Source organism: Hippoglossus hippoglossus, chromosome 11 (genome assembly GCF_009819705.1).
Source record: "Hippoglossus hippoglossus isolate fHipHip1 chromosome 11, fHipHip1.pri, whole genome shotgun sequence".
Taxonomy (NCBI): Eukaryota; Metazoa; Chordata; class Actinopteri; order Pleuronectiformes; family Pleuronectidae; genus Hippoglossus; species Hippoglossus hippoglossus.
Window position 1 is genome coordinate 8,656,604 of NC_047161.1, and position 21,682 is coordinate 8,678,285.

At 39.9% G+C, this 21,682-nt stretch overlaps 3 protein-coding genes across 11 annotated transcripts; 2 read left to right on the forward strand and 1 right to left on the reverse strand.

The window, feature by feature from the left end:
• Positions 1 to 604: 604 nt before the first annotated feature.
• On the forward strand, positions 605 to 4,801 carry zgc:136493 (uncharacterized protein LOC692276 homolog). 5 transcript variants are annotated; one of them, XM_034600611.1, is made up of 7 exons: positions 605 to 712; positions 1,052 to 1,165; positions 2,140 to 2,518; positions 3,328 to 3,499; positions 3,958 to 4,136; positions 4,223 to 4,319; positions 4,410 to 4,801. In XM_034600611.1, the coding sequence occupies exons 3-7, from the start codon at positions 2,143 to 2,145 to the stop codon at positions 4,564 to 4,566; spliced, it is 981 nt and encodes a 326-aa protein (XP_034456502.1). In that variant the 5' UTR covers positions 605 to 712; positions 1,052 to 1,165; positions 2,140 to 2,142; the 3' UTR covers positions 4,567 to 4,801. The 5 variants fall into 5 exon arrangements, with proteins under 5 accessions (XP_034456502.1, XP_034456501.1, XP_034456506.1 ...); XM_034600610.1 differs by lacking the exons at positions 605 to 712; positions 1,052 to 1,165 and adding an exon at positions 1,396 to 1,442; XM_034600615.1 differs by lacking the exons at positions 605 to 712; positions 1,052 to 1,165 and adding an exon at positions 1,417 to 1,438.
• Positions 4,802 to 5,535: 734 nt separating this feature from the next.
• Positions 5,536 to 9,177, forward strand: psmg2 (proteasome (prosome, macropain) assembly chaperone 2). Its single transcript, XM_034600471.1, has 7 exons — positions 5,536 to 5,744; positions 6,535 to 6,706; positions 7,134 to 7,192; positions 7,466 to 7,584; positions 7,670 to 7,849; positions 8,399 to 8,519; positions 8,740 to 9,177. The coding sequence occupies exons 1-7, from the start codon at positions 5,688 to 5,690 to the stop codon at positions 8,818 to 8,820; spliced, it is 789 nt and encodes a 262-aa protein (XP_034456362.1). The 5' UTR covers positions 5,536 to 5,687; the 3' UTR covers positions 8,821 to 9,177.
• Positions 9,178 to 10,020: 843 nt separating this feature from the next.
• Positions 10,021 to 20,266, reverse strand: ptpn2b (protein tyrosine phosphatase non-receptor type 2b). 5 transcript variants are annotated; one of them, XR_004615357.1, is made up of 11 exons: positions 20,035 to 20,265; positions 19,457 to 19,547; positions 19,257 to 19,357; positions 18,203 to 18,301; positions 16,342 to 16,485; positions 15,485 to 15,694; positions 15,213 to 15,374; positions 13,740 to 13,948; positions 13,360 to 13,455; positions 12,662 to 12,813; positions 10,807 to 10,944 (listed from the first exon to the last, which is right to left on the reverse strand). XR_004615357.1 is itself a non-coding variant. In XM_034599315.1 (10 exons), the coding sequence occupies exons 1-10, from the start codon at positions 20,089 to 20,091 to the stop codon at positions 10,923 to 10,925; spliced, it is 1,191 nt and encodes a 396-aa protein (XP_034455206.1). In that variant the 5' UTR covers positions 20,092 to 20,265; the 3' UTR covers positions 10,021 to 10,922. The 5 variants fall into 5 exon arrangements, 2 of the variants coding, with proteins under 2 accessions (XP_034455206.1, XP_034455207.1); XR_004615356.1 differs by having other exon boundaries at positions 10,812 to 10,944; positions 12,652 to 12,813; XR_004615358.1 differs by having other exon boundaries at positions 10,812 to 10,944; positions 12,652 to 12,813; positions 16,342 to 16,479; positions 20,035 to 20,264.
• Between the last annotated feature and the right edge of the window lie 1,416 nt (positions 20,267 to 21,682).

Here is a 21,682-nt window from a genome sequence, read left to right on the forward strand (position 1 = left end):
CACTGTTGGTTTATAGCAGCTTCCCACAAATTCACAGCCAGACGACTCCCTCAGCATCAACCCCCAGGAGCTGGTAATGCAAAGAAAACTTCATTTTACACTGTGTGGACTGTGAGATGGTTCAAATGAAATCTGGGTCAATATTCATTGCTCAAATGCTTTTGATCTGGCTATGAGTGACCTCTGTGGTAAACAGTGCAAACATATAGGCACTAAATGTAAAATGGGCATGTTTTAAAAAAATTATTCCATTAACAGCTGTAATGGCACACTAAGCGTCCTGGAGAACTTGGAAGCTGCAGTTCTTCTGTAGATTCAGGCTGCCTCGCTGTCTCTTCATGTAATCACAGGCTGACCTCTCCAGCAGCATCAACCCCCAGGAACTGATAACTCAGAGAAAACTTCCTTAATTCTCACAAAAACATAAATAAATTGATGACACGTTGCCGAGGATTAATGTGTGGTTGCTGGTGCAGCTATCACAAGGAAGCATAATTAAATTAACAAGACTGGGGAGAGTTGGTGAACCATATGTAGTCAGTGTCATGTACTGTCTCTTTATGGACAGTGGGGTGGTAACTGACCCTTGATCCAAGTCTCAGGGCTTCGCTTGGTGCACCAATCATTGCCTTGCAGCTCCGGCTGAACCCAGTTCACTTGTGTTTAATGAATTCTCAGCCTCCTCTCCTTAAATCTTCATCTAAAGCTAAGGGTAGGTCACATTTGACCATAGAGCAGCTAAATGTCTTATTCTGCTCCCTCTTGATCCACAGTGTCGACTCCAGAATCAGGAAGCAGCAGCAGGGCTGAGAGAAGGTGAGAACTATTACTACTCTCATTGAAATTACATTTCAGATGCTATGATCAAATCATTTTCTCACTCATCACTTGTATGTGTGCTTGCATTTGTGCAGTTGACCCACGAGTGTCACATTAATCATTCATTCATCGCAGTTTGGCCTCTGGACTCTTTGCAGGAATGTATTGAGATGTATGCTTGTTGTGTAACATATTAAAATAAATGGTAAAACATTGACATATTATCTTTCAGAATGAGAAGTCTCTACTATATCCGGTGTGTGAGGAAACTGTTGGGCTCAACTCAAGCATCCCAGACTCTTAAAGGGACAAACCTGCACAGATCTGTAAATCGACTGCAAGTAAAGTTCAAATTGCACTGAACAGTTTGGCCATTAGATTCCATTAAATGTACTAATACTGGTACTCATACCTTTTTCATTTAGCTCTGTTACTGTATTTCTTTTGTCTGTCCTAACCTAAAGTCTTATTAATAGTATTATCATCATTGTTGTAGAGTTTTTACTTGTGTTTTTATTTTTCATGTCACTGTTCCCGCTGTTAGAAAGCTTTTATTTTGAAATCCTCCCCCTGAGTACTACTTCCTGGGTCAATCAGAGCGATATCAAAACACCAGCGCGTGAGTGAGTGTGGTCCGGTTCATTCATAAGTTCTGTGCGTCTTTACAAACCAGCTGATTTCTCTGTGAAGTGCGTCACCGGCTTTCATCAGTACGGTTAATCGATCAGTGTTTCACAGAACTGGTTCAACGGGTTCGGTTGTGGCTGTCACTCAGTGACGTGTCCTCATGAAGAGTAGATGATAAATACAAGAGAATAAGATACTGAATGTTTTACCTTGCAGGAGAAACTGTTATTTATTTTTTAAGTAAAACACAAAACCAGTGTATCTGGGGTTTTTGATCGGTTATTTATTTTTTATTCCGACAACAATAATCTGCAGTAAAAGTACAAATAAAACGACAAACATGTACTCAAGTAAAAGTGAACTTTTCTATTTGGGTAAAAGTAAGAACTTGCTTTTAAATATATTTAAAGTAGTATAAGTAAAAGTACTGTGGACTAAACCCTTGTGGCTGCTTCCTTTCATCAGTGATTCTGCTGAATCTTACCTGCCGGCTTTGATTGGATCACTGGAACAATTCCCCTCTCCTTATTGATAACTTATCATTTCTAATAAACTGGAAATATCATTAAATGTAGAAAAAACAACAGGAACATGAAATGCAATATAAAAGTCGACTTAAGTAAAGTACAGATGCATGAAAAATGTAGTTAAGAACAGTCATTTCCAGCTTGTTTCTCTCTCCTCTTGTCACAGGTCATGGACGAGGAGAAACCGTGGGCTCTGATCTCAGAGGTGGGCGAGCAGGGTTATCTGGAAGAAGTCACCGATGTAATGAAACAGCACTTCCACATCGTCTGCCACAGAGACTTTTCACAGAACCCTCAGCTGTACGGTGATAAAATCCAGGCCATGTTCGTGTGGAACGCTCAACCTGCAGCTGAGCCTTCGCTGCTCACCGCTCTGCCATCGCTGAAGGTGGTCGCCAACGGAGGAGTGGGCATCGACCACCTGGATGTGCCGTACATCTCCAGCCTCGGGGTGAAGGTGACCAACACGCCCGGCGTCGTGAGCGATGCCACCGCTGACATGGCCATGGCTCTGCTGCTGGCATCGGCACGGAGGGTTGTTGAAGGTGAGGTCAAAGGTCGACTGGATGGTGATGCCTGATAGTTTTTAGAGCAACTCTTTTATACACAGAGCTAGGAGCTGTACAGGGACATAATTAAAAGAAATCAATTTCAAATCAGAAAGTATACTTTAAAGCAACTTTTCAGATAAAATAAGAGATTATAAAGACTAGAATAAAAGAGGTACAAAGAAATAAAAAGGATAAATCGATTTAAAAATGCATTGAAGGAGAAAACTAATACAAATAAAGTAGGAAGTGTAAATGTTTTAAATAATTAAATAGAAAAAATACAATGACCTGGTCAAGTAGTTTCGTAATCTTTTAAAAAACAGTTTTTACATAAGTGTGTTAAAAGTAAAAACATAAAACATGATGTATTTTTAATGTGCGGAGGGAAAAACACTTTGGTTTGTCTGTGGAAACATTTGAAGATGTATCTAATTAATGAGTTAATAAATGCATAATATTGGTCTTAAAGTTAAGACAGATGTGTTTAATGTATATACGACTTTTTTAGTGATCAATCAGGTTTGGTTAGTTACTCAATTCCAGAAAGATGTTAAAGACTAAAGCACAAACCTCCGCCAATGACTGATGACTATTTTGTCACCATATTCCATGTATCCGCCCATTTATCTGGTGCTGCTTCTTAATGTATTGTCTTCTTCTTTGGGTCGTTTCCCAACACAAACTTTCATGGAAATCGGTTCGGTTGTTTTTGAGTTATCCTGCTGACAGACGGAAAAACGACCATCAAAACACAACCTCCTCAGCAGAGGTGATTTTAAGGGTTTCGATCCTTTTCTTCTTAGGTCACCAAGCAGCCGTTGACCCCAAGACGAGCCATTTACCACTATGCTTGATGGGATTTGAAGTCACAGGGGCCACTCTGGGGATCATTGGAATGGGAGACATCGGATACAAAATAGCTCGGAGGAGCAAAGGATTTGACATGAAGATCTTGTATCACAACAGGAACAGAAGGTAAAGGTTTCAAGACGTTAATTTAGAGACATATTTGTTGAAAAAGAAAACTGAAGAAAAATAGACATAAGTGGAATAAACATAGGATGTGTACAGCAGCTAAATGTACATGAATTTAAATTGTCTCTAATGACGCTAAACTCAAGACCCAAACAGTCCCACTCAAGAATAAATCAAATTTCAATTCCTAAAATAAACTATTCACAATTGTGTTAAATTTGCATATTATTTTATATCAAGCACAACATATCTTGAAACTTCATCTGTTGTGAAGCCAGAAAATAAAGGTGTAAAAAATGTATAATGTTTTTAATGATAAAATGTCAAAATGCAATAATGTACCTAAAAGGGTTTGAAAACTTGTGGATATATTACTGCTGACACCAGATATTTAAAAAATCCTGTAAATATCAAGTCAAAAAGACTGTTAACAATCACCCTTATTTTTGTTTGTCCAGGAGCGTTGAGGATGAGCGAGCGGTGGGAGCGAGTTACCGTCAGAACATGGACGACCTGCTGAAGGAGTCGGACTTTGTGATGCTGGCGGTCAACCTGACCCCTGAGACCACCAGCCTGATCAGCCACAGAGAGATGTCCCTCATGAAACCCACGGCGACACTGGTCAACATCAGCAGAGGTGAGGACGATGTTAATAGACCGAAGACAAACCTATGTTAAGGATGTTTCATTATGTCTAACGTTGTTTTTTTGTGTCTCACTCAGGTCTGGTTGTGGACCAGGACGCTTTGGTGAAAGCTCTGCAGTGTGGGACAATTGGAGCTGCTGCGTTAGACGTGACTCATCCTGAACCTCTACCAAGGTCTTGTCTGTCTCAAAGAACCCACACACTCACATTAAACATACAAAACTGATGGTTTGGAAATGAACTGCTCTTCTTTCTCTGGTGCAGGGATCATCCTCTACTCACTCTTCCTAACGTGCTGATCACCCCACACGTCGGCACCAACACTTACGCCACAACCAGACGGATGGTGCAGACGATGGTAGAAAGCGCTGTGGCTGCAGTGACAGGACAACCCATCCCCAATGAAGTCAAGCCGACATGAAAGTACATCATTTGTCTGAGTGTAGAAGCACTGAATTGTTAGTATTAGTGTCTCAACCAAGAAAAAGTAATGAAAAGTTATTTAAGATTCAGACAACTTTATTGATCCCAAGGACAGCAATTCAACAACATCCAATATGATACGTGTCAACAAGCACAGGTCAACAAACAAACAGAGGTCGGTGAAGGACATCAAGATAAAGATTAAGGAGGTAAAATAAAAGACAATAATTAGATGATAAATAAAGTGTGTTACATGCGTTTATGTGTTAACTGTAACACAAAAAACATAATAAAGCTGCCTGAAATCTTGAACACAATCTGTCGTGTCAGATCCTCACTGTTATTGACTGTTAATACAAAGCTTTCATAATATTTACATTTGTATGCATTTCCCCTTCAGGGTGATTTTCTAAATTCAAATCAAAATCAGTGCACATTTTTATGCAGCAGATAAAATACTGTATTTTGCACAAGTTATTTATATTCTTTTGCAGATAATTTACATATGCACATGTCATGGTGATATTATAGATGTATTTACATAGGTGGATTGTTACAAAACATTTTATTAGTAGTATTTTTTTGTATTTATGTCCTTTTGGCTTTGTATGTATTTTTCAGGATTAAAAACCATGCTGTAAGACAGTTTGAAGATATATACAAGTTATAATGACTATTATTGTTATTGTTATCCTTTTTTTCATTAAGATTGTGCTTCTTTCAGGAGAACACGTGAGTTGCACATCTTCACTGCGCAGTAAATCTTTGCGAAGCTGCGGTTTAACCGTGTATATCCCAGATTAAAATAAAAATAAAAACTAAATCTATGTCGAATATATTGACCACAAAAAACGTATTTAAAGATAAACACCGATTGTGAATGGTCGTTTAACTCTTTATCGTATTTATTTCTACCTGTTGTTTTTTTAAATAAAAATATACATCAGGCATCTACAGAGGCTACCAAAACGGGCGAATCATCAGCAGTGGACGGGGATTGTGACTCTAGAAGGACCGCAACACCGGGCATGAAAATAAAAGTGAATCCAGTCTGAAGAACTTCTAGTTTCAGTTAATTTATAAATCTCCGTGGCTCAGTTGGTTTCCCTGAACAGCGCCATGTTTATCTCCTCAGAAAACTCTCCTCCCTCCCTCAAAGATTTCACCCTCGTCATGGTGAGTCCGACATCCGGAAGAAAACACACAACATTTATCAAATCTGCGTTTTTAACAACCTGAGAACCAACTCAGTATTTCACTGGGAAAATGTCCTGTAGAGTGTCGTGTCTGTGTCTTTGTGTTACATATGGACATATTTCTACTGTCCTACAGTTTGTCTCGTTTGTGCAAGTCATGTAACTTTTAATTTATGTCACCGAGAAACACACATTAGCCTTAAGGAAGTTTTAAAAGTACAATTCATTCGATTTCAAATAATTGAACACAATTGATTCATCCGTTGTTTATTTCCTCAGTTAATAAATGAATTGTTTGGTTTTCACAACGTCCGTAAATACTGAGGAATAGAAATCACAGTTAAAGGTTAAAATGCTGTCAATGAATGAGTATGTTGTATTTATGATGATGGTTAAATGAAATTAAAGTGATTGAAGGTGAAAAAGAATATGAATACATTAACTTTTAAGGAGGAGCCATGTTTTAAAAGGAGCCCTAAGTGTTAATAATAATAATTCTAACCACCCTTGTTAGGTTTGCAATTCATGTTTATTCATCATGAATTCATCTGGTAATTATTTTCTCTGTGCATGTTTTAGTTGTTTAGTTTTTATAAATAAACAGTAAATAGTGAAAAACACCCATTACACTTACCTGGAGCTCAAGATGTCTTCATGTCGCTTGTTCTGTCCAGACCAACATTTTCTTTCCCTTTCCTGCCATTTAAGACAATAAAAGCAGCCACATCCTCACATGTTTTCAAAGCTGCTGTTGTTTGTTCTCCTTCCAGCCGGCGGTGGCTGTCGGCAACGTGGCTCAGCTGGCGGTGGACCTCATGGTGTCCACTCTCAACATGAAACGAGTGGGCTACATACACACAGACTGTCTGATCCCGATGGCCGGGAACAACCCGTACAGCACCTGCAGAGAGGACGCTGAGGAGCTGCACACCCCCGCAGAAGGTGGCGTCTTTAAGCCGTCACTATGTCGCCGCTCTCCATTGAGTCAATGTGCAAATTGAACCTGTGAAGTACACTTATTCATGTCCTGCTAATATAATTAATAACAATGACTGAAGTGTTTTGTGAACATCTGGTTAGCTATCTGCATAAACAGAAAAAAACAACAACACTGATCTGTGTTCTAAGTTTTCAGAGAAAAGTAGCTCTTCCATCTTTTCACTTGATTTGGATTAAGCTGTTTCTTTTGTTGACAAGTGACGATTGCTTTTCATTCTCATTAAATTGTTGTCAAGGACTAGAATAAAAGACTGAATGATGTTTCTTTCACACGTAGATGAAACGGTGACACTTTGAATAAACTGTGAATCAGGTCATCAGCAATGTTATTTGTAGCCACAGAATTAATCTGACTTTCTCTCATCCACAGTTTATACGGCGCCAGAACTGAAGTTGGCGGTTCTTCAGATCAGAGCGCCAATCATTCAGGTGAAACCACAGTCTGTTGCATCAGCTGATTCTGTCAACCTGTTTTCAAAACATTATATTTTTATGATCCAAAGCATTTTGACGTGGAAGAAAGTGACATGAAGAATATCTTTTATTTCTTCTTTTTGTGTTTGACATCTACGTTTTTAATCGTATAAGCTATTTTTTAAGGTATGTTTTAATTTCTATGTATTATGGAGTGTGTGTTTCCATGAAGCCAGACTGAATTATATATTATTATAAATGTAGCTCTAACCTTAATCTTAATTGCAGAAAAAATCCAAAAAGTTCCGTCAGTTGATCGTGTCTTGGATCAAAACCAGCGGCTTCTCCCGGACTGTGATTCTGTCCAGCAGCCACGCCTACCAAAGAGACGACCAACAGATGAAAGGGTAATAATAATAATAATATTCTTCACGTCATTTCTTTCCCTTTACATCTCAAGTCTAACAGAAATTGTATTTGCGTGCGTTGCAGCACTCCTCTGAGGTACCTGGTCACTCCCTCGCTGCTGAAGGTGAGTGCAGACGCCTTGAAGGAGTTGGGCTGGAGGGAAATGGAGCAGTTGCCGGCGTTCCCTGGACTGACGGACGCCAACGCAGAGTCGCGCCTCAGCATCCCTGGAGGAGGCATCACCAAAGGACTCTACACAGACAGGTAGAGTTAAAGAGCTGCATCAGCCGGCTGGTTAAATTCATACAGACCTCAAATCATGGTTGTACATGAATGAAATGGTTTCAGTCAAATTGTAATTTTTCTATGCCTACGTTAAAAATACAGCTGTAACTGATGTTTGTCTATTCAACATGAAACATGGTTCTATATAATTAACCAATTACAGCAACTGAACATGTGGGTTGAGCTGGTTATGTAGTATTCTGGTGTAATACATAAACTCATATTTACAAAAACTGGAGCCATAATTAAAGGAATCAAACAATCCAATGCGTCAGGAAGCTGATCATTTTTCTTTAACGCCATGTCACACAATATTGTTGGTATCTTTTCACCACAAAAACTTTGAAGAGCTATATTACAGATGCCTATACATTTCCAGCTGGTTATGGATGTTTCCTGTATTTAATTCAACATTCTTAAATTACTTATTTAGAAAGAATTAAATAACTGAAAGGATATGTTGTGCTTATAGGTTTTTATCTATATTTATCTGACCGTGTGTGTGTGTGTGTTGGATGTTGTGTTTAGTTGTGTGGAGGATCTTCCACTGGCTGTGATCCTGCTCTTCTGCTCAGAGGGCGACAACATTCCAGACGCTTTCACCCTAGTCAACCACCTCAATGACTGGCTCCACCTGCTGGACAACCCTGTAAGTGACACATTGGCGCAAACGAGACGTTTCATACTGCAGTGTTGTTTATTGTTCCAATAATCCACAGTGCAATAGGAAAACTAACCTGAAGAGACTTGAAAATTGAAAGAAAAGTATTATATCACAGTTACGGCAAAGCAAAAATGTCTATTGACTATATTTAACAACTTTAAGATTTAAAATATCTAATCATTGGTTTGTCTCCATCCTGTTTCAGAGCCAAGAGCCCAACAAATGGAAGATCCCACCGTCCTGGAGTCTTCTTTTTGGCAGCGGCATCCCTCCTGCAATGTTCTAATGCACGCTTGTTTATTTTGCTTATAATAATCCTACAGCAACAACATGTTTGCATTTTAGAAATCTGCTTATTGAAAGGTTTTTGTGTCTGATAATACCGGACGCTGTCTGCTAAAAAAATAATGAATTATTTTGAGTTCCCTGGTCTGAACAAATAACCCCATATTAAATTACACACTTATCAGTTTCCTTTAATTGAATCATATTCCTTAGATGTACAAATATTACATTATGTACAGGGTTTGACCCAGATGTGCACTTGTGGAATACTGTAAAAATGCAGTGTGGAATACTGTAAAAATGCAGTATTTGAATGTTTTTATTTCCCCCAATAAAAGATTTTTACATGAATCCAGTTTGAATGCTTTCACAAAGATAAAAGACTTTGTTTGTATTACGGTCACTGGACCTCGCCTCCACCTACTTAACCGAAAGTGGCTGGCCAGATGCCACGTTTTATTCCGAGCAGTCCCACCTCTCTGTAATTTGATTCCTCTCTACGACATGTTTTCACATCTTACATCGTGGTGACAGAAAATTAGAAGTGAGTCATACTTTGACCCTGTGCTGCTGTTCTGCCAAGTGTGTGGTTTTCCTGCCGTGTGAGAGAAATGTCCTGTCAGCTTTAATGAGGAACCATAAAATGAAAGTTTGGCTCAGAAAAGGAGAACTCCATCATCTCGTCCTAAATTCATCAGTAGCTTTAATACTTTTATTTACTTAAATAACTAAACCTCACTTGTCTTTAGTAAATTAAAAATCCCCTTTGGAGCTCATTGACATTGCTTAACTAAATGACTAAATATGGGAAACCTACTATGCCTCAAAGGCTGGTGAAATAAATGTGTATAAATATAGCACATTTATATAAACACTTAGTAATGCTGTACAAAAACCTAAGTGTAATCTTAAAATTGCAATCTGGGTGCGTGCCGGACTATTTCTTAGCAGAGAGCAGAAACCAACTTAATCAACTTAACTCTCACAACTAAATGACAAACCCAACCTGAACCTCAAGAACCAAGTTCCCTTCAAAAGCCCTTTGAAGGGAAGTCAGAAAATGAAGACTTTCGCCAAAACGTCCTTGTTCAAATAATTGCTGCTGTAATTTACATCCTCCTTTGATGATGAAAGTCTGAGGAGCTGCTTAACACAACATAAGATGCAGATTTGTGTTAAAGAAACAGTGAAACACAGTTTGTTACGTAAACTAGATGATACCAGTTGTATTTATTTTAGATTACTCTAAGAGAGAGAAAAGCTTAAGACAAATTCATTTAAAAAGGAGAACGAGTCATCAAATCATCCTTCTACTGTATTCAAATCTGTGACATCGTGTGCCTTTTTGTTTTTTTTACAAGCAACAAAATAAGTCTTTTTTTACACACATCTTTTAAAAAGAACACTATGTACATCGTGAAAACATTACATGCCACTGAATTTCTCATGTGGGAGGAGGCGGCAGAGCTTGTCGTTTGACCGACCCCCCCCCCCATCACTGTGAAAAACTTCAAGTAATCTCTTATAAAAAATAGAACATTTATCATTTTTGTCTCTGAAAAAGGATTTTCTAAAAATACACATATGAACACCATTACGAATTGGCAATGCATAGCCACTGCTATTGTCTGTCCTAATGTTGTCATTGCAAAGAAGCTTAAGATAGCAAGAGACAAAGCTGTAAATAAAAATATTAAAGCAAAAATAATGTTTTCCTGACTCCGGGAGCCGCGTGGGCGGCGGTTGAGGTGTGGGCTGCGAGGGGGGCTGGCGTGTTTGTCTTTTTTGAATGTGCGCTCTTCAAAGAATGTTAAAGTGTCGGCTGTAAACAGTTCAGAGAGGAGGAGGAGGAGGAGTAGTTATGGGAAAGCTGTGAGGAGGATGTGGGAGTGACATGTTGAATAATGCTGTTGGGCTGACACACGAAAGGAAGCGATGGAGAAAAAAAGAGAGGAGAGCTGGCTGTTGAGGTGGAGATGAGGAAGAGTGGTTTGGAGTCGAGGAAGAGGAGGACAGAGCTCCTTCAGAGGAGGGAGCTGGAGTTCCCTGCCGATGGTGGCTTTGCTGCCAGAGCTGTAGTCGCGTTGCCACAGGTGGAGGTGGTTAGCAGTCGCTGGTTTTCGCCCTGTCACAAGACACAGAATATTTCAAGAGGTTGAACTAGAGACTCTTTTCTACCGAAAGTGTGAGTAAAGCACAAGAGTGATCAAAGCAACTTGTGCCACAAAAAATCAAGTTAGCGTCAGGGGTAAAAACTTTAACCACAGGGAGTGTGAATCTAAAGGGGGGTGGGGGGGTCAGCTGATAGCAGGGGTGGTGGCAAAATCCAGCGTCTTAGATCACTTTGTCCAAATCATTAGATTGATTATCAGTGCAGCAAAAGCAGCCATTGTGTTTAAAAAGCAACATGTCACACTGTTCAGACGTTTTCAGCTGTAAATTTAACCTTTAAAAACATTTCTCTTTATAATCGTGCAAATAATTAGGTTTTTATTATCTGTAAGCTAAACTAGGACTTGTCTAAGGGTGATGTGGAAGAGTTGGTGGAGCTAGAACATTAAAACTACCCTGTCAAGAACTTTCAGACTAGTTCAAGTCAAATATGAAGCAAATATTCCCTTCTCTTCTGTTTCACATCTTTGTAAATAGAGTATCTTGCGTGAATTGATCCGTGTATGAGTTCTGGGAACTTAAGATGAGCACTGCCGTCTTTAAATGAGCAGATAATTAAAGGTTGTAAAAGTTGTAGCCCTAAATATCTAACATGATCAATTACAACAGGCATCAACATAAAGTTTCAATTGTTCAACAGGTCCTTCAGCATATTTAACATCAACAAAACCCATTATAGACCTGACTATAAATCTCCTGGTGACAATCAAACACCAACATTTAAATTCAAACTTCCGCACCGCCACGCGATGACCTCACAACACAACTGTGAAAGTTAGAGGTACCAGGAAAAAACTAAACAGGAACATGCAACAAACCTTCAACAGCTCCAGTTCATTTGATATGATGGACTGACAGCATCAACCAGGACAAGGATTTACTCTTAAATGTTTTTTAAAGGAGACGTATGATGCTCGTTCAGCTTTTTCTAGTGTTTTATAGAAGTTTTTGGAGCTCGTAAAAGGTCTGAAAAGTTAAAGTCTGTGGAAAACACAGATTGTGAAAGGCCTCATCAGTGATCCGGCCGATTCGATAACAAAGCCAAGAGAAGCGAGAGAGGAGGCCGCCATTTCTTACATGACTCTGAACATGAGCATAATATATCTCCTTTAAGGACTTAACTTAATACAGTTGTCAAGGGATCCTCAGCAATTCTACAGTTGTGTCTTATCCACCTTACTGGCCAACAAAATAGTGGTAGTTTCATGTTCAAAGCAGTGGCTGTTGATTGTAAACGTGTTTTGTGCTCGCTCACTCAATAACATTCAGTTAGAAATGTGCCACCAAATCCGACTTTACTGTTTGATGCACTGTGAAAATTAGCATCTTATATTATTCCAGGTGAACCAGATATTTTAGAGCTTCAACAACCATTAAAACCACGAGTGCACACACACACACACACACACACACACACACACACACACACACACACACACACACACACACACACACACACACACACACACACACACACACACACACACACACACACACACACACACACACACACACACACACACACACCATGCTAGAGTGCAGCCAAAATCAACACACCTCCAAACCGCAGGAGCCAAGCGATCACAAAGAGAAGAACAAAACCCCAAGAGAAAAACACAACAGACAGTACACACAGGCGCACACACGCGCACACACACACCTCAACGTACAAGAGTGGGAGTTCTTTTTAAAAGTTGTGGGCAAACTTCCTCCTCTAAATGTGCTCCTCGTGGTTGTTGTTGCTGTCTCAGAAGGGGGTAAAGATACGCTGCCCCCCGCTGGACAGGCCTGCTCTTGTCATGTGCAGCAAATGCAGCCCAAACTGTCCGAGAAGAACCACAACAGCAGAGTGAGACCTCGTCAGAAACGGTGCAGCTTTGGCTGTATTACTGGAACAATACTGACATGTCACACAACAAAGGGAAGGTTTCTGAGAAGTGACATAGTGAGCAGGTTTTTTTTTTTTTTTTTTGTGGAGGTGCAGTCAGCGAAAGAAGTGCTTCCTCAGGTCTAACTTTCTCCTGCCTTTATGAGAACATTAGTGCAAGTGGCAGAATGCTAAACTAGTGGCTTCACTCTTAGTGAAAGAGAGAATTAGAAATAAAATGAAGCCTCAGTTCTGCTACTAGCATGATGAGTCATGCTCTGGAAAGTCTGGATTCCCTCTGTGAGGTTAAAAGACATGAGGCTGGAAATTGACTCATGTCTTTTATGCATCGACATTGAGAGAGTTGTGGAAGACACTTGTCTGACAACAAAAGAAGTAGTGTAATGGTGAATGACAAATCCTCCTGGAATACAATAACAACATGATACCTGGTTCACGAAAAACAATAGGAGGTGGCTTGGATCCAGAGGATGTAATCACCTTTTTCTCTTCTTCTCTGACTCATTTGTCCTGGGCTTGCTTTGGGATGTCTTGGCCGTTCCTGATTTAGAGATACTGTCTTCTCTGCGTCGCTTGCTGCAAAACAATACAAGGGAAATGGGTGAAACAACTCTGTCCAGCAACATTATGACATCAAGAGGAAATGCGATGCCCTCCAGGCACCTGTAGGTAGAGAGAATACAGACGTTATATTGAAAGACGGAAATATTGGTTGAAAAGAGCTGCATTCTGGATCCGATTATGATCACAAATTCAAAGCAAATATATAAAAACTAAAAACTAACTAATGTCCTGAAATAAAATGGCTTTGGCTGATTACAATCAGTGCATCATCCACAGACTGTGCTGAGTGTACTGACTGTGTTGTGCTGCCGTCCAGCTCCTGTTCCTTGCAGGGGGACTGTGCAGGTACTTTGGCGTCCTGCCTGTAGTCTTCTCCTTCCTCCAGCTGACCCCCTCGTTGGCTGCCGTTGAGTCGCTCCGTCGGACATTTGGCCTGAGGCTGAGCGGAGAGCCGAGACTCTGACGACGGCTCCTGGTCTTCTCTGGACAACTCACGCCATCGGTTCTACATGGGGACAAGGACATTAAACAGGGAAGAGGGTCAAGTTTTACTACTGATGCAATAAATAAACACATAAGAATTTCAGAGGGATCCATCAAAGACTTTTATATTGCTTTGGATAATTGCATCAAATCAGGCCACCAGATCTTTATTGACACTGATTAAACCAGCCTACAGTTGGTTGATTTGTTTATAACAAGATTTGGGGAAATTCCTGTGTGATAACGTTTATTTGCCTTATTCTGCAAGATCGAGAAGGTCACATGCTAACAACACTGGAGCTTGAGAAACAGAAATCACTGCTAAGTCAATTCAGGACATTGACTCGTACAAAACACTGTGATCTGATACTTCCTTATTGACTTCTAACATTCTTGACTAAAGTCAAAGTCAAAAAATTATTATCCCATGAAGAGAGGCTTAAAAGGAAGGAAGGCACTGGCAGAGAAAAAGAGAATATGAAAGAATCCCATTGACACATTGTCAGTTTGTGTTTAGATCAGGATAAAGACCTTGTAATATATATGAAAGAAAATTACTATACTTTATAAAGACTAGTGGGTGAAACAAAATGGAGCCAAAGGGGTTAAAAACATGACAGTAGCATCAAATTTCCTGGAAGCACATGTAAAACGTGTCTTTCTCTTCCTGTCTTCATCTTACAGGAAATAGTTGAGGGCAGTGACATAAGGCAAAGATGTAAACACGAGGCTGTGGACAGAGGGTATTTTTCCATTCAATATAACACAAGACATATTTTTGGGACTTGAACCCCAGGGCAATAATTGGTTCTTTGCCTTTGATGCAGGAGGGTTTCAAGTTAAATTTAAGAACTTTTAAAAACTTTAGAAGACTGTAATGAATGAAAATGAAGACCTATGTCAATTACAAGAAATATGAGGGTATATTGAGGAAACTTAATGTAGGGTCTGGTCATCAGTATGAATGTGTCCTCTACTTCCTGTGAGTGAATTAATATAGTGAATCAAATGATCAACTGATTTAAATACCATGCAGCATAATCTTTCTTCTGTAAATCAACCTCAAGCATACAGGTTAAACAGAAACTCCATGTGATACAATCTCTTTTGTCAAAGGGGCATCCTGCTGTTTGGACATTTAAAAGCTGTCCCTGTCACGCACTGCCCTTAAGCTCTATGTCTCCCATAAACAAGGTCTTTGCATCTGTAGTTTCTTCAGGTGCTTGACATGACAAAGTACTTGTATGATTGGTTATATTCTGTGTTGGCGTGTGTGGTGTGGGTACCTGTACGGAGGAGTCTCCCATAATGTATTTGGATCCCTCAAGCACGGCCATGTAGGAGAAGCGTAGCTGGTCAGGGGTCTGGATCAGGCCCATGCGGTATTTCCTCATGTCCAACAGGATGCTTTTGATGTCCACTGATGACGAGTCTTTCCTCTTGTCCATCTGCAGAGGACAGCGGTTAAATTTGACTCAGCCAAACAAGATAAATTCTTAATCTCAAAATATCTGGTGACTCATTTGTTTCAAAGGGAAACTCCGGAGACAAGGCTTACCAGGACCAGAGATGTGTCCACTAATGAAAACGTCCCTGAGCGTCCGATTCCGGCGCTGCAGTGCACCACAGCCGGCCCGTGGTCGGCACCCAGCGCTCTTGACTCCCGCACCTTGAAAAGGAAGTTTAGGAAGGACGCCGGGGATTCTGGGACACCGAAATCCGGCCATGTGGTGTAATGAAAGTGGTAGATCTCTCTCTTCTCCCCTGTCTGTGAAAGGCAAAAAACAGAGGCTATATTAGTAGGTAGAAAACTAAAAAAAACGTATGTATTTGCAGTGAGACTCTCAAGACTGGTTTTATCAGTACTGGCTGTGATCAATGAAAATTATTTTAGAAATGTTTTGACAGTTGAATAAACGTTTACGACAGTTTCACTTTCAATTCATGCAATAAAACAGGCTCTAAAAACTTGACACATCAAAACAGCAAATTGGGACAAGTGAACTTCATTCTTGTTTTTCCTTGTGATCATTCAGGCATTATTTTAGGTAAGGTTTTATATTTTGTATGATTAAAGTAATCATTTACATTTTTTAAAACCAGGATAAAAAAAGAAAAAAGCATTTTGCACAATGTTGTTCATGTTGAGAAATCTGCTCTGCCGCATTATCTGCATCTCATTTGCATTTTCTCACCACCTCCACAACTTTAGCGTGCAAGATAGTGAAACTCGAGTAAGTATTTGTTGAATCTTTCTGAAAGTCAGGGCAAACAAGGATGATTTCAGGTCTAACAAGCCTCAGAAAACACAGGTTTGTGTGAAGCGTCTTGGTGAGACACTCCTGAAGCATTTCAGTTCTCCTTTGCCACCATTTACTGGAAGTTCCCCTCATGCTAAACAATCCTCTGGCCTACATTAATATTCTGCAGCTCCAACACTCTGGTGGTGTAGTAAGACTTGGTATCCTCTGACAACAGCGTGACCACGAAGCGCGTGTCTCTGAAGGCCATCTCCCTCTCCTCAGATGTGGGCCAGTACTGAGCACACTTTTCCTGTGACAGGAGAAGAAAACAGAAAAAAGACAATAAAAACCACCTGATACGTGCTTTTCACAGACATATCGGTATTTGCATATATGCAAGCTTATATTTTACAGAATAACCAAGGCAGAAACACATATTAATGATTTTTTAAAACCTAATCATTGTTATTCTTTTCGTTACATAAAGAAGCACTTAAGCTGGATTTCTTGAAAGAAAGACACTATATAAATTAATTTGATTAGTTATTGTTATTATCATTAATAATAGAAGAAGAAGTAACAATCGAGTCTAGCTTTGACAAAGTTAAGATTCAAAAAGCCAAAATGAATTCCAAAACAATTCCTCATTCTGTAGTACAACAAAAGTACCATTAATCTAACTTAAAATGTTCAGGTTGCAGAAAGTAATCTGTGAATATTGTGCTAAAAACAAATACTGTGACAGATACTTTATGTATTCCAGCAACCAACACCTCACCATTCAGTGTTTTTCAAATAAACAGAACATGAGCAGAGGGTGAGTTGATGATGGTAAGTCTATTATGCAAGCTCCCCTCTACAGGATTGGAGAGCTGGCCTACATAAAAGATCCTTGTGAGGTTAATGACATCAGTGGAGTAGGTGCTCTATCTTTCTTATTTCCAAGAAAACACAGTCAGAGAATCTGATTACGCAGCAAGACCCACTCCAGCTGCTTTACTAAGAGTTCTCAGCTGCTCTGGTCATTTCGCACAGCAGCGCATTGATTCACCCAATCCTCTTTGCCCTGCTCTCTCTCTCTCACACACACACACACACGTTGAGAACAGACCTGTCGGCCACAGTCAGACTGGCTAAAAACAACATCACATTTGGTCTTTGCACGCAGCTCTGTCGTACGTGTTTATTTGCATACAGTGCGGGGAAGTGAGATCAGATGTCAAGCGGTCATTCAAGTCACATGTAGAGACGCGTTCTGATGCCAGGTGTGAACTGACGAACTTAGCGCCGTCCACATGTGATCGGATTACCCCGAGATGGACGTTAACGCAGGCCTGAACAGGTCATCACATCACACGATCATTTGAGTAAAGCTGGGGTCAGATGACTGGAATTTCGGGCCGATTTAACCTCGTGAATCAAGAGGAGAAATCGGTTCTCGAGCCTTGACCAATACTGATGTTTGGCCGAGATCATATGATAGTGTTTTCATTCTTAAACCTCCCGAAACACAATCAGAATCATTGTACTTTCTGAACAAATCAACAACAGCCAATGAGAGACAGCGAGACCAGAGCAGCTGATAATGACCATTTTCTCATCCAGACTCCTTCAGCCTTCTGCTTTTATTTATTAACATTAGAGAAAGTTGTTAGGCTTTTAAAACTCCTGTGGCCTGACCCCAGCATTAAAGGAGTTAAAAGGTTGGAACTCATCCCTCTTCCTCATTCTGTGAACCTGCAGTAAAAACACTGAAATCAGTAATCCTGCTGACAGGACAGGGAAGCTCTGAAATAAACCTTTCAAACAAAAATCAAGGTAATATTTTGAAACAGCTGCATTAATAATTTAAAAGTCATCAGGCAGCAACCTCTGACAAAGAGCCATGACTGTATGAGCATGAATGATAGGTGTGCGATGATTGCTTGGGTCTAATTAGCATTTCTGCAGTCTCTGTGTGTGGGTGTGTGCACGCAAGACAAATGCCAGATGTCAAAGCAGACAATAAACTGTGTGTTTTATTTTGAACTTACTGAGCCTTTCTCTATGACCCTGTTGAGCATGATGATCGCCTTCGACTTCTGCTCCCAGATCATGAGCCAAAAATGGCCACAAGTGTTTCTGAGTGGGCCCTGTGGACAACACACATACAAATTTAACAGTCACATGGCGACGGTCAGACATGATAAGAGTGAGCCAAGAGGCCTTGACAGTATAAAATGGTGACAGTATAAAAACAGTGTCATTAAACAAGTATTGCTGGTATGTCTGGTAAGTTCAGTAGTGCAGACTGAAAAGTGTAAACAATCAAAACTTCGTGAAAGTTATTCGAGGAAATGTTTGCGATTACTCGGGTTATGAATGCGTCAACATTTTTTTAACTCCATTGTCTCAAACTTTGCAACTTCTTTACTTTTAGTGTATGAGACTATGAAGTTTAAAGTAGTAAATAATCATAAAAATGAAAAAGAGCAGAGGTAGTAACAAGTACGGTTTGAGAGATTCAAGGACACAGCATCAGAAGAATCACTCATCCACCAGCTCTATATGACCACATACACAACTTGCCAAAACTAAGCACACTCTCCATCCTTATACAGCAACTTTTTTGGTAACAAATTGATTTCTTAGTCACCACATAATATATCTGCATGGATGATTGTTCCCTCTGCCAAGGAGGTTTGGTTTCCACCCTTTCACCCTTCACTCTTACGAAGAACATGTCTGTTTCTTCGTAAGCAGGATTACTCAAAAACTTCTAAACAGATTTCCACCCAACTTGGGGGGGATGGGGCCTAAATTTTAGCGTGGATGTGGATTAGTTGAAAGGAGGATCACTTAAGAGGAGGATCCATGATTTTCTTATCACTCCAGGTATGAGCAGATACATGTAGTTAAGAGTATAATATATGTTACATTGGTTTTCATGTCAAATAAATAATTTAGATCATCAGACCACTTCTCTATTCTGGTTTTAAATATCTCCTATAAGAAGCAGACAGCCCTGTGTAGGACTGTTCAGCCTTGGTAGGAGGTATGTGCTCTACTTTGTGCTATTCTGGTTATTCCTTAATAAAAAAGTCTTGCCTGGGTCAATATGTAACTTCTCTGGGCCTCCTCCATCAGCACCAGGCTTGCGTTGATGTAGTCATTCTCCGTGTTCTCCAGCTTCACCCGACTGTGATCGACTGCAGGCGGGCGAGAGAGAGGGGACATTTTATTTGAGGAACAGTTGGAAATTGATGTGTGAGTAAACAGTTGGACCTGTCACACAGATGTTTACCCACATGGACTGACATCTCTGTATCTGTTGCGGTTGCGATTCTCTGGATACTTCGCCACCTTGTAGGAGCACTCGTGGGACTGATTCCTGATTTCCTGCAGAAAGGAAACAGGGTGTTTTTAGAAGCGTGGAAATCCTCATTGAGTTTTCTGTCAGGGGGCTCAACTGCACAGTCACACTGCAATCCCTACGCGAACGATGATAGTTTGATAGTGAAGTGACACAGCTCAGCCTCAGATCTGAACATCGTAACCTTTTAACGTTAAGATCCCGCTGAAGAGAATTAACGGTTGGAATTAATCACAACAGCCAGAAAAGTGAAAAGCAAAAATAAAGCAGCTGATCAGAAACAACCAACCAAATGCTCAACGTTAACGACACGGTCGCGTTTACGTTGTCATGTGTAGCAGCAACTTAGAAACATCTCAAACAGACATAAAACACTCACTTAAATAAAAACATCGCCGGTTAACACGCTACATGACAGTTATCGGAGCTAGCCAAAGTGTTAGCTTGCTATATTAACTGCGCGCTCCAGATACCGACTGTTAGCTTTCGTGCTAGCTATGCTAACAGACTTACTAAGTAGAGTTTCTGCCACCGGCCCTCGGAGTCTATGTCCTCGAACTCCTGGTCCATGTTCGCAGCGGGGCTGTCGGTGTTTTCCACGCGGGGTTGGTGTAGTTATCTGCCCGGCTTTCTACCTCATTACTTTCCCGCAGCGCTCCGGAGCTTTTTAGGGTCGAGGAGGCGACGCTTCCCTCTGTTAGCGACCTAAACGGCGACCGAGCAGGCCACGTGTGCGCATGCGCGAAGCCAGGTCCCTTCGGCGGCTGTCAGAGAGCGAAACAAAGATTTTCAACGAGCGACGCGATGAGTCACAGTCCGTGTGAGGAGAAATGAAAGAGTTCTTCTGTGTGAATGGATCGGTTTGTATTCTGACGTATTTGTTCTGATGCTAATGTTTAGTATGTGTCCAGTAATGCAATGCATGCACACATAATGCGTCCCGCTACTCCTCCCGCAGTTTTAGTTTGTCACCTTTGTTCTTTAATAATACTAATAATAAAGAACAAAGGTGACATTTTCTCCTTTGCAACTGTCTAAGTCGACATCAAAGATTCCTATGATCTCTGACCACTGACACTGTCACTCGCTCCTTTGAAGAAGGCTCCCAGCTTTCCGCTGTTTTTCGCAATTTACGAGCGAGTCTTAGAAGGTATTTTTTGTAATAATAATTTATTACACAAAGTTATTCTTAAAATAACAAACTAACCACTTTTTAGCTCCCGGTTTAAATGAATATTATTATTTTGCTTATGAATGTCAGAAAATCTTTTAAAATATCTAACTTACCACTTTTCACCTTCTATTGTATCATAATTTGAAGGCGAGTTTGAGACCAATGGAAAATCAGTTCTCCAAAAGTTCATCATGAACAAATCCTTGATAAACTTCCACGTAATTTGATTATTATAATAAAAAATTGATATTCAATTTAAATTGAATTGAAATATTATTGAATCCATTCATTTCACAGAGCACATTCTGAGGATTTTGCACATTTTCAAGTTCTTCTTAGTGTTAAGAAATCTGTTGTGTATGTCCCTTTATGTATGAGGAAGTACCATGCAATGACCACAACGTGGCAGTGTATCAACCAGTAGATATACAATGGTCAAGTCAGCAGTTGCTCTCAGGAGGAAATATTCCGATTGAGTTTAACAAATTAAAGCACAATTTTGATGGCACTCTGATGGAGCACAATTGTTCAGACTCGGCCCTACGGGACTGCTTCAGCACTACGGCCATAAGGATTTTTAACTCCCCAAATCTGGCATAAAAACTCTGCACCTTACCATATTTGCCTTATATATTGCACTACTTTTTTAGGTAGTGCAATATATATATATATACAAACATAGTAAACATCTTTTTTACTACATATATATATATATATGTATTTTTTTGTTCATTTTGTATATTTATATATATTTTAAATATTCTATTCTATATTTATTTTTGTTCATTTTATGCTTGTGTAATATTTTGAGCATTGCTAGAAGAGAGCCTGTGACCCAAGCATTTCAATTCAAAATAAACAAACACAATCGTACCAATTTACTGTTTGTAACTGTTATTATTTGTCTCTATTTTGTACTATGGCTCTGAGGTGCATTTAACAAGATGTTTACTATGTTTGTATTTCTTTTTCTACCATAGATTCCAA

What these genes read in the sequence shown, in the direction of transcription:
- zgc:136493 (XM_034600611.1), top strand. Translation starts at nt 2,143, where the DNA reads ATGGACGAGGAGAAACCGTGGGCTCTGATCTCAGAGGTGGGCGAGCAG. An exon ending in ACTGGTCAACATCAGCAGAG is followed by an intron (nt 4,137 to 4,222) that starts GTGAGGACGATG and finishes TGTCTCACTCAG; the next exon opens with GTCTGGTTGTGGACCAGGAC. An exon ending in CATCCTGAACCTCTACCAAG is followed by an intron (nt 4,320 to 4,409) that starts GTCTTGTCTGTC and finishes TCTCTGGTGCAG; the next exon opens with GGATCATCCTCTACTCACTC.
- psmg2 (XM_034600471.1), top strand. Translation starts at nt 5,688, where the DNA reads ATGTTTATCTCCTCAGAAAACTCTCCTCCCTCCCTCAAAGATTTCACC. An exon ending in TCAGAGCGCCAATCATTCAG is followed by an intron (nt 7,193 to 7,465) that starts GTGAAACCACAG and finishes TCTTAATTGCAG; the next exon opens with AAAAAATCCAAAAAGTTCCG. An exon ending in AAAGGACTCTACACAGACAG is followed by an intron (nt 7,850 to 8,398) that starts GTAGAGTTAAAG and finishes TGTTGTGTTTAG; the next exon opens with TTGTGTGGAGGATCTTCCAC.
- ptpn2b (XM_034599315.1), bottom strand. Translation starts at nt 20,091, where the DNA reads ATGGACCAGGAGTTCGAGGACATAGACTCCGAGGGCCGGTGGCAGAAA. An exon ending in GGTGGCAGAAACTCTACTTA is followed by an intron (nt 19,548 to 20,034) that starts GTAAGTCTGTTA and finishes TCCTTTCTGCAG; the next exon opens with GAAATCAGGAATCAGTCCCA. An exon ending in CTGGACGGCAGCACAACACA is followed by an intron (nt 13,456 to 13,739) that starts GTCAGTACACTC and finishes ATTGTTTTGCAG; the next exon opens with CAAGCGACGCAGAGAAGACA.